The 13317-nt window shown below is 37.0% G+C and overlaps 1 protein-coding gene across 6 annotated transcripts in view; it reads left to right on the top strand.

Moving 5' to 3' along the window:
- The window catches only part of vstm4b (V-set and transmembrane domain containing 4b), a 331487-nt gene that overhangs the window by 301096 nt on the left and 17074 nt on the right, over nucleotides 1-13317 (top strand). For 4 of the 6 annotated variants that reach the window (XM_077550530.1, XM_077550531.1, XM_077550533.1 and 1 more), the window contains 2 exons: nucleotides 3519-3645; nucleotides 4235-4287. In XM_077550530.1, coding sequence (XP_077406656.1) covers nucleotides 4248-4287 — 40 coding nt within the window. In that variant the 5' untranslated portion in view covers nucleotides 3519-3645; nucleotides 4235-4247. Of the gene's footprint in view, nucleotides 1-3518; nucleotides 3646-4234; nucleotides 4288-5213; nucleotides 5334-13317 lie in introns of all 6 variants that reach the window. The other 2 variants (XM_077550534.1, XM_077550535.1) reach the window with 2 other exon arrangements.

Raw genomic sequence — 13317 nt, 5'->3', positions numbered from 1 at the left:
GTGTTTAAAGCACAAGTTGCAACAAATGCATACATTGACATGATCATGTAAACAGATTGTTTTGGATTGCTTGCACCGATAACATATCCTATACAGCTGGGGCTTGGGGTCAACTTTGTGCCCGACATCACGATGTTGGTGACCCGCTACTATAAAGCATATACATGACATGTGCTGTCTTCTGTCATACCAGCAGACAAACACTTCACCATGCTCATGCCTATTTAAGGCGCCGTGGAGTGCACCGAGAATGCTGTTGGTAGTCAAGAGACCATGCTTTCGTTATAAGAACGATATTGAAGACAATTTTTCTGTGGTGACATTTTGTTTTTCCTTTATAGCTGTGATTAAAATTCTTTATTTTATATGCTATTTCAGTCAGCATTGGAAACCTTTCCTGACCAAAAAGTGTTGCCATCCCAGCAGGTAGACGGGACAGGAAATAAAGCATTTCATTTAATGTTGCGCGCCCCTCCGGCCGCAGCTGCTCTACTGTATCTTACTTTGCTATCTGGGTGAGCTCTTAGAATAGCTCATTAACCCATTTATATGTCCTGACCCACGAGCATGGTCAGTCCATGGCATATCACTGCACTCTTCAACTGGCCGCGTAACCACAGCTTCCCATATATGCAGATATGGCTGATTTCTGACTGAAATTAAATGAAATTGTCTTCAGACACATCAGTATTGATAAGTGAACATTTCACCATTTTATTTTGTCATTTTATGTATATGATTGTTTTATGGCACGCATCCTTGATCAGTCAAACTGGTGTAGAGGGCTTTTTTTTTCCAACTCAGACAGGTTGATGCCTCAGAAACACTTGTCGGACAATAATATTACTAATAAATATTGGTTCCTGTTACTATTTAATCATCATTAATCCCAAAATACAATGATAAAATATAAACACCACTTATTATTTTCTTGCCTTTGACTCTTGTCAAATTCAAATGTGTTGGCTTTTCAAAGAGATGTTTGTGGCCAGCAAGTGCTCTCATAACATGAGGCTGTAAACAGCCGTGGTACTTTCCCAGCATCTGTTTGAGTATTTATACCCAAGGAATGAGACACTGTCTCTTTAATTGCACTGTATACATGTGTTCACTTTGGAGTAAAGTCTTCTTCATAATTCTACATTTCTGCAAGTTTGTATTTTTGGTACATCAATTCAAAATTTTATAGCTACAGTAAGTAGACCAAAATTTAGACAATGAATGTCCACTGTGCAACTTTATAAAACACACACATGCTCCCAGGACCGCCTCACCTTGTTGATGTTTTTTTTTTCTTTCATGTTGCATCGAAGGGTCCCATCTGGAAAGTAGTAGCACAAATCCTCAGTGCAAAATCCAGTTCAATAACGGAGAGAAATCTCTGTCCACAGAGGTTAGACCTTGTGTTTCATGTTCAAATGCACTCGGCGTGGCCAGGCTCCTGATAGCGAGCTGAGAATCTACCAAAATAGACGCGCAAGTCAGTGTAGCCAAAGCGAGCAGAGTATCTTGGACGCATCCAGCTCGTTCCTATTGAAATAACCGAGAGGTGTCGAGTAGCAGGGCCTAAGACAGGCCGAGCGGGATGAAATTGACACGGTCATTGGTTATTTTTGAAAGCAAGCGGCACGGCGTGGTCGACTGCCACATGGACTTCCTCTCTACTGTTAGTCACCTTTTGAGAAGATAAAACATGAGCTCAACAGTTTGGATTGAGGCATTTATGTAGAGTACTGTATTAAGAGAGCAAATGTCAATATTAAGACATATAGTGATCAGCCGTGCCTCAAATGCACTTCCGACATTCCCAAGGGCCACCATGCCCCTGATGATGGTTGCAAAATGTTATCCAAAATTTGACTTTCATAATACTGACTTCATTTTTTTTCTTAATAATGTGTCTTCATTTATTTCTGCCATTACAATATTATTTTCATTTAATTAATTTTTTTTAGTGGCGAAGCTATTTTTCCATAAAATTGTGACTTATTATCTAATTTAGAAATGTCAATGTTATTCTTAGCATTTTGGCTTTATTGTTGCTTATTAGACAATAAAGGAATTTAACTTTTTTTCTTAATGTATCTTGATTTATAATAATAATGATAATAATGCATTAGATTTATACAGTGCTTTTTTGGACACTCAAAGACGCTTCACATTCGTTGCATTATTCATGCGCTCACACATTCACACTCTGGTGGCGGTAAGCTACTTAAGCAGCCACAGCTGCACTGGGGCAGGCTAATGGAAGTGTGGTTGCCAGTGTGCGCCTCTGGCCCCTCCGACCACCACCAAACATTCGCACCTTCCATACACCAGTGTGAGTAGCACTGGAGGCAATGTATATGAAGTGCCTTTCTATATGAACCAACAAAGTTTTCCCTTAAAATGATACATTTTCTCAGTTTAAACTTTTGACCTGTTCTCTATGTTCTATTCTGTATAGAATATTAAAATTTGGCACTTCCACATAATTGCATTCAGTTTTTATTCACAATGTGTATAGTGTCCCAACTTTTTAGGAATTGGGTTTGTATATACTGTGTATTTATATTAGGGGCGTTAGAAAAAATCTTTTCTGCAATATACCGCGATATTACAGCGTGCAATTCTCGAATTGATTTGGTATACGGCCATAAACATACATTTTTTATGGGCATATTCAACTAAACGTCATACTTAGGGTTAGGATTCACACATTAAGCATGGAAGAATTTTATATTAATGGAACATTAATCCATAATATTTTATTTCAGTGCTGTTCCAACATGAAATAGACTGCAACCTGTTTGTTAAATGCAGTGGCTCAGTTAAAAGCCTGAATTTTCAGATAAATAAATACATTTTCATACAAATTTTACAGTGTACATGTACAAGTTTACTAATTAGTATTTTCTAAATTTGAGAGAGAAAAAAATCGCAATAATCAATTTATAGATTCGTATCGGGATTAATCGGTATCGAATCGAATCGAATCATGACCTATGAATCGTGATACGAATCGAATCGCCAGGTACTAGGCAATTCACACCCCTAATATATTATATATATATATATATATATATATATATATATATATATATATATATATATATATATATATATATATATATATAATCATAAAAAAGCTATTTAATAATTACACCTCTGACCGTGAATGAAAACTGAGCAATATCTACTCTACCAGTCTAGTCCCAAAAATATACACAAAATCTCAAGTGGAGATTAGCTAATGTGTGTCGACCTGATGCTCTCTTTACATAGCCGTGTTGTAACCGTGATGTTGTTGTCTGGTTTTAGGATACACAGCTGTTGTTGCTGTGAGATGGAGATTTTAGTGTGGGTGGGGGGGTTGACCACTTGTTACCCTTCGTGAGTCACACTGAGGCAATAGATGAGGTCACATATGAGCACCTTACATGGCTTTTATGTAGTCTTAACAGGATGGATGACTATGTTGTATGCGCTCCGTCATCATTGATGCTAATTAATGTCTTGGCTTTTTATCTTCACAGCTCTTATGTGTTCATCTGATGGTGATCAAATGAGCTGGAGGCCTCAAGAAGGAAAAAAAAATGAGTGTGCAACAGGGTCTTCATGAGCTCTCTGGCACGGGTGTCTACATAGCTGTGCTCCCTCAAGGTGTCATTTTTAAGCCATTCTATACATAAACCAGTCTATTTTTGTTGTGTTGTATTTCATGAGGTAACAGCATACCACTTTGTCAACTGCAACTCTCACACATCTGATAGGTGATCAAACGTCACCGTTGAACGTGACTCGCACGCCCAGCTCAATAAATCAGAGTCCTTTGGAAAATAGAATTGATTTCAGTCACACACAATACAAAATTTTAGGGATGTTAGATACCACTTTTTTTTCAAACTGATACCAGTATGAGTACTCAACTATTGAGTAGTCACTGATACTAATACCAAGTATCAATACTACTTTTTCTTTTTTTTAGTACTTTTGACATATAAAATGTCACCCCCAAAAAACAATGACATGATTAGAAAGGATTATATTTTAATAATTAATTAATTAAATTAATAATTTATAATTGTATTAGTTCTCACAAATCCCTACAAAATTTAACTATCTCAAGAAATTTGCTTATTACATAAGAGAAAATATAGAAATTTGGTAAGAATTCCCATTCTTAAAAATTTTTTTTTGATGTTCTTCCTGTAAGCTACTGTAGTACATAGAGCTGTTTGTTTCTTTTCAGGCCGGTACCAGTTATGACGAGTATTCACACTTTCATCTGCTGTCATTGTAAAGGTATTCATTTCTTTGAGATTTTATGTTGCTTCTGGTAAAATTTTGAATTTAATTTAAAATTTAAAATAATTTAATTAAATTTATTTTTTATTCAATTTTAATTTTAAACTTTATTTTCATAATATCTTTTGATATTATGGTCATAATAAATTGTCATAATTATGCTTATGTGACAATTTTCACCTCTGACTGTCAAAAAAGAGCAATATCTTTGTACTGGTAAATAACAAAGAAAAAAAAGTTAGATTCCCCCCATAATATTTTTTCTTCATTGTTGTACACTTTTGGTACACTATAGAAAAACAACTACATGTTACTGATTAGCCAAAACTGTGTGCCAGTTGACATCTGCATGTTAGTAGTTAGTAGTACACTAGTGAAGAAGTAGATGTTAACTATTAGAATTTTATCATTTCACTAGTAGTACTAGTAGCAAGGTCAACATGTAGTTGATCTACTAGTGTGTCCTAGTTATTCTACTTATGCCCTAAATCACATGGCCATTTTAGTGCACGAGTAGTTTATCGACTAAATGATCAAACTGCTCCTGATAGGTTAATGAGTGTTTAACTTATGCACGTGACTGAATGCTGTACAAATTTTGCAGCGTCACTTGTGTTGAGAATTCAGTAGCAAGTAGTCATTTAATGATAACTACTACCCGCATAGTGTGATGATTGGATCTGGCAAGGGATTACACTACTGATCAAATGTGCATTAACGCACATTGACACCGCGTCACTATGTTCCATGTAAACTAATAAAAATTAAACGTATTGACACACTAGTGGGTACCGATGGCTCGTTTTAGGCAAGCTTTGAGAAGAGAAGAGAAGAGAAGTACTGTAGGTGAAGAATGCAACAAGCAGCTCTCCCGGCCTTTGTTCATGCCGCTGTGACTGACACCCGCATGTGTCGGCCTGCAGGCGATAAAGCAGCCGGACTCACGCCAGTAGGAAACTTGGACCCGGAGGCAGATGGGTAAAGTGGCCTTCGGGACTTGACACGCATAGTGGAAGATATGAAAGTCTACTGGCACTCAGCACGTGAGTCAAGGAGGGCACTTCACTGTGCTGCATGACTCTTAGTCCTAATTAGAAAATTCAAAAAGTTTTCTGTTTTTGAACTATATTATTTGACATAACATTGATGACATATTGAGTTTGGAATAAAACAGTCTTCTTTTTTCTTTTTTTAAAATAGGACCATAAGTAATTGGACCATTAACAGGGAGAACAATAATTGGTTTTACATTATCACTGGTGTTGTTAGAATTACATTTAATTAGTTAGTATTTAATCAATTAAAAATATAGTGTAAAAGTAGGGGTGTCAAAATAAGTAATTTTGAGTTAATTTAAAGTTCCTTTAACGGCACAATTTTTTTTTACTTGGAATTGAAACTGGGGGAATTCCAGTCGCAATGCAGCAGACACATCCACGTCAGAATTTAGCAATAATAAATGTAATAATAATGCATATATGTGTGGAGTCTGGGGTCAAGTTGTATTTTACAATTTTAAAAATGTGCAGAATTTCACAAGTTACTTTATGTTAACGATTAGATAGCGCTTAATATGAATAGAAAAATGCACTGAGCTGTCACCAATGTCTTAAAAATGTAATTATGCCATCAAGTGGCAGAAAAATTACCTAAACAAATCAATATCACACACGTTTTTTACAGTACAGTACATCTTTTTAATTTTAAACTTAATTTTATTTAAAATTTAATTTTATTAATTATTATGAAATTACTGTGTCAAATGACTAAAAGATGCAGACATTTCTATTAATGTTATGCTTTCATACAAGAGTATGAAATATTGGGAAAAAATATTTTATTGTACATTTAAAACAGATATAATTTTTGCAATTAATCGTGAGTTAACTATTGAAGTCACCCCCGTAGTAAAAAGCAAAACTATGTTTACTGTTTCTTCATATTTATAAAATGTAATGGTATAAAATCACATTTATATAGTGCTTGATCTCATTAGGGTCAACGAAGGGCTGTTTACATCCCTCTGACCCTCATATCATATCTGAGGTGTTTTTTGCATTGTCAGATGTAATGGGCCTAAACCGCGTCATCAATTAATCAGTCACACCCGAAAAGTCGTATTTCAGGAAACGAGGACAGTCACAGCAGCCCACGAAGCTCACTATTCGACATGCACGCGATGATCAGCACCATCATCGTCATCGGTGAGTTCAATTCTATTCATATTATTAAAATATGTTGTCGCCAGAAAAATGTGTCACATCAGGATAGTAGGATAGGATAGTCACAGGCCAACAAAAAAGAGATGTCACTGCATATTTTTTTCATTATTTTTATATTAATAATTATAGTTGTAGAAAGAGTTGTGAAATTATAGTTTACATTTGCATTGTTATTCATTTTTTGTCAACAATATTACGAATTTATTCTAAAAAAAAAAAATGATTTCCTTGAAAATGCTAAATGTCATAATATTTGGACTCATTTATTAGTATTATATCACGTGCATGATACATATATGTATTATCTTAACAATATTTTCATTATTGTGGTTGCCGGGTTGTCGAATTGATCTATTGATATTATAAGAAGGTGTCAGGTCAGACACAGTAATTAATAGTGGTCTGACACCTTGGCTGTTTACAACAACAGCCACATGTCATGCAAAATCTAAAATAAGCACGTGAACTGTTGTTGACCTGTGTTGTCCTTTGAGCGTGTCCGCGTGTTCATGTCCCTGCACCCGCCCGACAAATAAATCCACTAATAATACTTTATCATTCATTTTTTTAATTAAGTGTTGAATCTGGACATGGAGGTGATTGTAATCAGGTGCAAGCAACACCGTGCCCTTAGTGTCCTTCCTGTCTGCGTGCACGGCCTGTTTTGTGACCTGATTACAATTTGTTGCAGACACGTTGCTGACGAGCGTGATGGGAGGTGGAGGAGGAGACTCGGAAGCCAAAGAGAAACTGGGTCAGTCACATTATCAGCAAGGAATCATTTAAGAATGGTTCATAGTACATAAAAGAAAATTATTTTATGCAATGTTGGAAATGTCGCAATGCATACTTTTATTTTGTTGCTTGTCCTCATTAGGGCCATGGCTGAACTGTAACTGGCCAGCTATGTTGTTTTTTTTTTTGAGTGGGGAACTTTTGAATGTCATTATCTTTGTCTTATGCTGTAATGTTTTTATCAAAAAAAAAAAAAAAAAAGAAATCTGCCAATTTTTGACGATTTTAAAATATCGAACTGTGGTCTATTAAATTGGTTGCATTACTATTAGTCTATTAAATTGATCCTGTCTCGATTTACTAAAGAATTCACTGCAGTTTGAAATCAAGGCATTTTTATCTGAACACAAAGCTATTATTTCATTGTGCAAACGACAACAGGTTTGAATATATGTAAAGTTACGATGGGAACTTTTACCGGTTCTTTTATCTTTAATGCTTGTTATACCAATAACAACCAGGAGCCTGCATATTCTCAGTTGAACTAATAACTGGATGACAGAAAGATCGAATATAGACGCTCCCCAACTTACGAACGAGTTACTGTACGTTCCGAGCGATCGTTCGTAAGGTGAATTTGTTCGTAAGTTGCTTCAGTGCTATATTTTGTATTATAATTTATGTTTAAAGAGAATACGTACAGTACTGTACTACGTATGTTAGAGAGAGAGAGCGAGAGACACACACAGTATGTACATGTACGTAATAAGATAAATAAAATTAACTTTAACTTACTTTTGGAAGATGTACTCGATGCTTAAGGATTTGATGGAAGAGGAGGATTTTATATCATGAGAGGTTCTTCGTCGTCGCTGGAATGGGCTTCAAAAGTTACTTCCTCCTCCGTAACTTCAATGTAGGAAGAAGTTGAGGGTCGTGGAGAAGAAGATGAGGGTTGATGAGTATCTTCCTTGGAGGATTTACTAGAAACTGGCCGAAAGAAGCGATCTAACTACGATTGCACAGTTTTCTTCTTTTTTCATCATAAATGATGCGGTAGCACTGTATGGCATCATTCAATTGATTTGCAACCTTTGTGCAACGTTCAATATTTGGGTCTTGCTGCTCGAAGAGTGCGATGGCTTTATCTATGAGCGACAGGCGTTTCTTCTTCTTCCTCCTCCTCGACACGTTGCTGAGCCTCCAATGCTGGGTGAGCTCTCACAGCGCCAAGCGTCGGTATTAGCGGCGGAAAGAAGCACTACAGTACTCGGAAAAAAGTGCGCAATAAAAAATCTAACTTACAGCATCTCTTTCCGAACATTTTTTGGCATGCGCGCAGACATGTTCGTATGTACCGTTGTTCGTAACACGAATGTTCGTAAGTAGGGGAGCGTCTGTACACCGATGGAGCCTTTTCTGCTGAATGCGGAAGAAGGGCTAATCTATTCAAAATAGCCTCTACTAATAATACACGGGGGACGGCTCAGCCTAGCCCGTGCGAAAATGTGTGACTTTATGGTCTTAACTGGTTTCAACTGGCTAAGTGTGCCAGAGTGCAGATGAATAGAAAGGCGCCAGGACACGTCACAGCGACACAGCGGCCTAGTTTAAATCACCTATCTAATCATTAAGAGGCCTAATCTAGCATATACCTTCTGTCATCTAGTGGAAGAACATTTAATTGTTATGCCTGTCATTGTATGTCACTGGATAGATTGACAAAGCTACTTTATTTGTAGTAAATAAATATATTTTTGGGACAAATTGAGTGAAATTGTAGAATTTGCACAGCCCCCGAAATAGGGATTAAGTTCCTTGTCTGTTTGGGGGGTTAAATCAAGGGATGTGGCCGATCGTTGTCAACTGTGGGTCTGTGAAGCCCTTTGAGAATTCGTATGTGATTAAGGGACTTGACAACACAAAAGGGAAAAAAAAAAAAAACATATTGTTAAATGAAAACTATTCTGATGATGACGTAAGCGTCACATTACATCCTGTTTGTTAGTTTGATGTGGCCTAATGTTTACTGTTTGTTTTTCCTTTCCAGAAATGGAATACATTTTGATCGGGTGTGGCCTTGGGCTGTTTTTGACTCTTTTCATAATCGTCATCAAGTACTGCATCATCAGAAAACACATGCGACGCAAAAGGTGAGCGAGTGACAATTGAAAATTGTATGCCTGCATGCTGACTTTTTTGAGGTTTAAAAAACTGATGGATTATAAAAGCACTAAAAAATAAAATATGTACTCATATTTTTTTTTTAATTAGTATTAGTGTATTGTTAAAAAACACACACATACGTCAACGTCAAGTATACGTGTTTATTGTGAATTTACTGTAGATCATTCTAACACCCTGGTTAGTTTACATGCTATATATTTTTGTGTAGATGTATTCTGCATTTAATTTAATGTGATAAAAGTATTTTTTATTTATCATGTTTGTATGTCTCACACTTGAAATTAGTTTTTTTTTTTATGTTATGGTAGGATGTACATACAGTATTGTCAATATAATCCTCGGGAAGGGAAATTAAATTTTTAATTGACCTTGTATATTATAGGAGCCCTCATTTATGACAGGTTCACATGTGTTACTATTTTTTAATGTATTATTTTATATACAATATCTCAGAAAAGTAAGTAACTTGAATTCACTCAATATTTATACTTCAATATTCTCTCTGTTTGGAATGCACTAATTTGCTCCCAAAAAAGTATAAATACGTTCTATTTAAATGTTTTAAGAGTCCCAAAGACGTATTTATATGTGCTTTTATGCATACAGAAGGCTTTGATGCAGCCTCTTAACTGCAGAGAACGGGTGAAGCAATGGTAGTAATTGCAAAAACGGCCAGCAGGTGGCAACAAAGTATGAGATTAACCAGGGCCATGTTGCAAACATGATCATTTACCCACAGTTTTAAACAAATGTGTGAATAATGATGAAACTTAGCTATATTGTAATGCTAATTGCTGCAGAACGGAAAGCGATAGAAATATACTTTTTTCCTGATGAAAGAAGAGGCTCTAATCTTTCCTGTTTTCTAGCAATAGAACACAATATTCTGTGGGCCTTGCAAAATCTGTCAAAATCCAGTAAAACAGCCAAGAGCAAAGGGGGTTGCTTCAGTGAAAATGGCTGGGAGTGAATGAGTCAAATAAATGATTATGTTCTATTTAACTATGAGTGGATTTTATTCCCCAATTTTTTATTTAAATTTTGAGTAAATAATTGCCACAAAATCATAAATACAATTATTTTTGAATACTTTTAAACTAATACATTAATTTAAATCTACTTGACCAAAGATTTAGTTTTTACAGTGTATGTAACAGTGTAACTTTATTGTTCCTGCAAAATAACTCAAAACACAGCCATTAATACCTAAACCACTGACAACAAATGTGAGTAGACCCCTAAGTGAAAATGTCAACTCTCAACTACAATATCACGTGCCGTTCGCTTCCACCAATCAGAGCGTCCTGTGGCAGAGGTTTCCAGTGACATGTGATGTTAAAGGTCACACAGGATGATGTAAACCCGACAAGAGTGGCATGTTGAACCAAAGGGCAACGAGGGCGTTTGTCCACATGGCTTCATGTGTACACATGCTGTACTGCCTGATCACACTTTTCTTGATGAAAAATGACATGAAAGTTTCTCATTTATGTCTCCATAGGTCAGAAGACCACACTGCTTTTCTTCGGACGTGAGGAGCTGGATCTTTTGAAAAGAGAATAAAAATGAACCAGCAACTGAAAAGCCCATAGATACATGTGTATTTGTGTCTTTCTGCCCTGCTGCTCTACTGACACACATTCTCCAGTCTCATTATTTGGCACTCCAGAGCTCAAGGCCCCCGACATGAAGAAAAAAAAAAAAAGTTGTCTGCCACAAGGGGACAGCATTACACTTGGAAAACTTTTAGAAGATTCTGATGCGTTAAAGGTTGGATGAGTTTTGCCAAAAGTTAAACACTGATGAAGACTAGCTATTTAGATGTTTTCATGTCCTGGCAAAACTCCCCCTCATTTGAAACAGTTACAAAGATTATAGTGATATATTATTATTGTGGTTTGCACTGCATCATACTGAGAGGTGTTTCTAATCTGTTACTAATTACAGCTGCTTAAAATAAAATTAAAATAAAACGGCCCCACGAGGGTGCAGATTTACGCCACTATAAAATTAGTGTATGTTACACATTTCAGTTTTTTTATTTTTTATGTTTTTATGTTTTTATTTTTTTTTATTTAGATAATTTTATAGAATTTGCTTCTCCCACTGGTTGCTGAATCAGTGGAGGCTGGTGTTTGTGGATCACACTCTGCTTCATCTATCCTTCCTTCCTTCCTTTAGTCTTTCCTCTAGTCCAGGGGTGGCCAACCCTGGTCCTCGAGAGCCACAATCCAGCCTGTTTTCTGTCAGTAAGGTGGGGGCTTTAGGACCCAGATGCGGGAAGGCAGAGCAAGGAGGCAGAGGTGCAGTCCAAAAAGAGGTTTTAATTTCTAATCAAAAAGCTAACTTCAAAGTGCAAAATAAACGGAACTAACAAAACATGAAGCTAAACATGGCAAAACAACTTAGGCAAAACTAACAGCATGACATGGATCCTGATAAGGCAAAAAGGTCAGCGTGACGTGGCGAATGACTTACGACAGTGGCAACAACAGAACATGAACTTGAACTATGACTTGGGCAGGAACAAATAACAGGCAGCATGACATGATGAAAGACGTACAAATCACAATGAACCGACACAAACGGGGGAGACAACCGACTAAATACACCAACACTAATGACATAACAAGACACACCTGGCTGAGGGCACTGATTGGATGACACATGAGGGTAATGGGGAAAGGTGGACACAATCATGGTTGACAAAGACACCAAACAAGGAAGGGCAAGTGACCTGAAACGAGAGGAGTCAGACTTTTCACAATAAAACAGGAAATGACAAGACAAGGGGAAAACACAAGGAAAACAGAAGCTAAACATGACAGGGAGTAAACAAGACTGAAAATAAACATGACAGTTTTCCATGTTTCCCTCCTGCAGCGCAGCTGAATCTAATGATCAGCTAATCAGGCAGCTTTGCAGAAGCCTAATAACGATCCTGATCATGAACCAGGTGTGTTAGGGGAGAGAAACATGGAAAACAGGCTGGATTGTGGCTCTCGAGGACCAGGGTTGGCCACCGCTGCTCTAGTCTCTTGAGGTCTCCATGATCTGTTGGAATTTAGATGTTTCTGGGGTTGGTAAAAGATTCTGGTTTTGTAACTCTGTGGGTGGTAGGTGGTGTCTGGTTGGTGCTGGATTTCACTTTGTTTCATCTGTCTTTCCTTTGATCCTTCCTCTGGTCTCCTGACAACTTCACGACTCTGGCGGGACTCTGAAGTATCCGGTTAAGGTGAAGGGTCTGAAATTTATAACAGGTGTCAGGTGAATTAAAGAGCACAAAGTCACACACACGTTTGTTTCACTATCTGTATATCTCATTGACATAATGCATTTTCTAGCCCCTTCCCCGAGCCCCAACCATCAAAAATGATTGTCTACCCCCCACACTCCTTACTTTAACCACACCATAACCCAATTCAAACCTAAACTCTAAAACCAAGTCATGACCCTCAAAAAGAGGTCTAAACTTGTGGGGCCCAGCAAAATGGCCCCGCAAGGACGAGTGGGCTGCACAACTATAATTGAAATATTGGCCCCACCATGTAACAAAAACAAGAACACAGACACACACACACGCAAAAAACTTAACTTAACTTATTTAATAGTACTATGTGAAAATGTGTCCAACCTACTTTACTGGTATGACGGAACTATGTTAAAGTGAGTTGAGGAGCTTCATTTAGACAAAAGTAGTGCCTTGTGGCATTTTGGTGCAAAAGAACTATGTTGAACCGAGTGGAGGAGTCTCATTTAGACAAATATAGTGCTTTGTCACCATTTTGTGGCATCTTGGCGCCAAGGAGCTACATTGAACAGTGATGAGAAGCTTCATTTAGACAAAAGTAGTGCTTTGCCACCATATTTTGGCCTCTACAGA

The sequence above is a fragment of the Vanacampus margaritifer genome, chromosome 18, assembly GCF_051991255.1.
Source record: "Vanacampus margaritifer isolate UIUO_Vmar chromosome 18, RoL_Vmar_1.0, whole genome shotgun sequence".
NCBI classification, from domain to species: domain Eukaryota; kingdom Metazoa; phylum Chordata; class Actinopteri; order Syngnathiformes; family Syngnathidae; genus Vanacampus; species Vanacampus margaritifer.
This window is presented reverse-complemented; position numbering and strand designations above follow the sequence as displayed.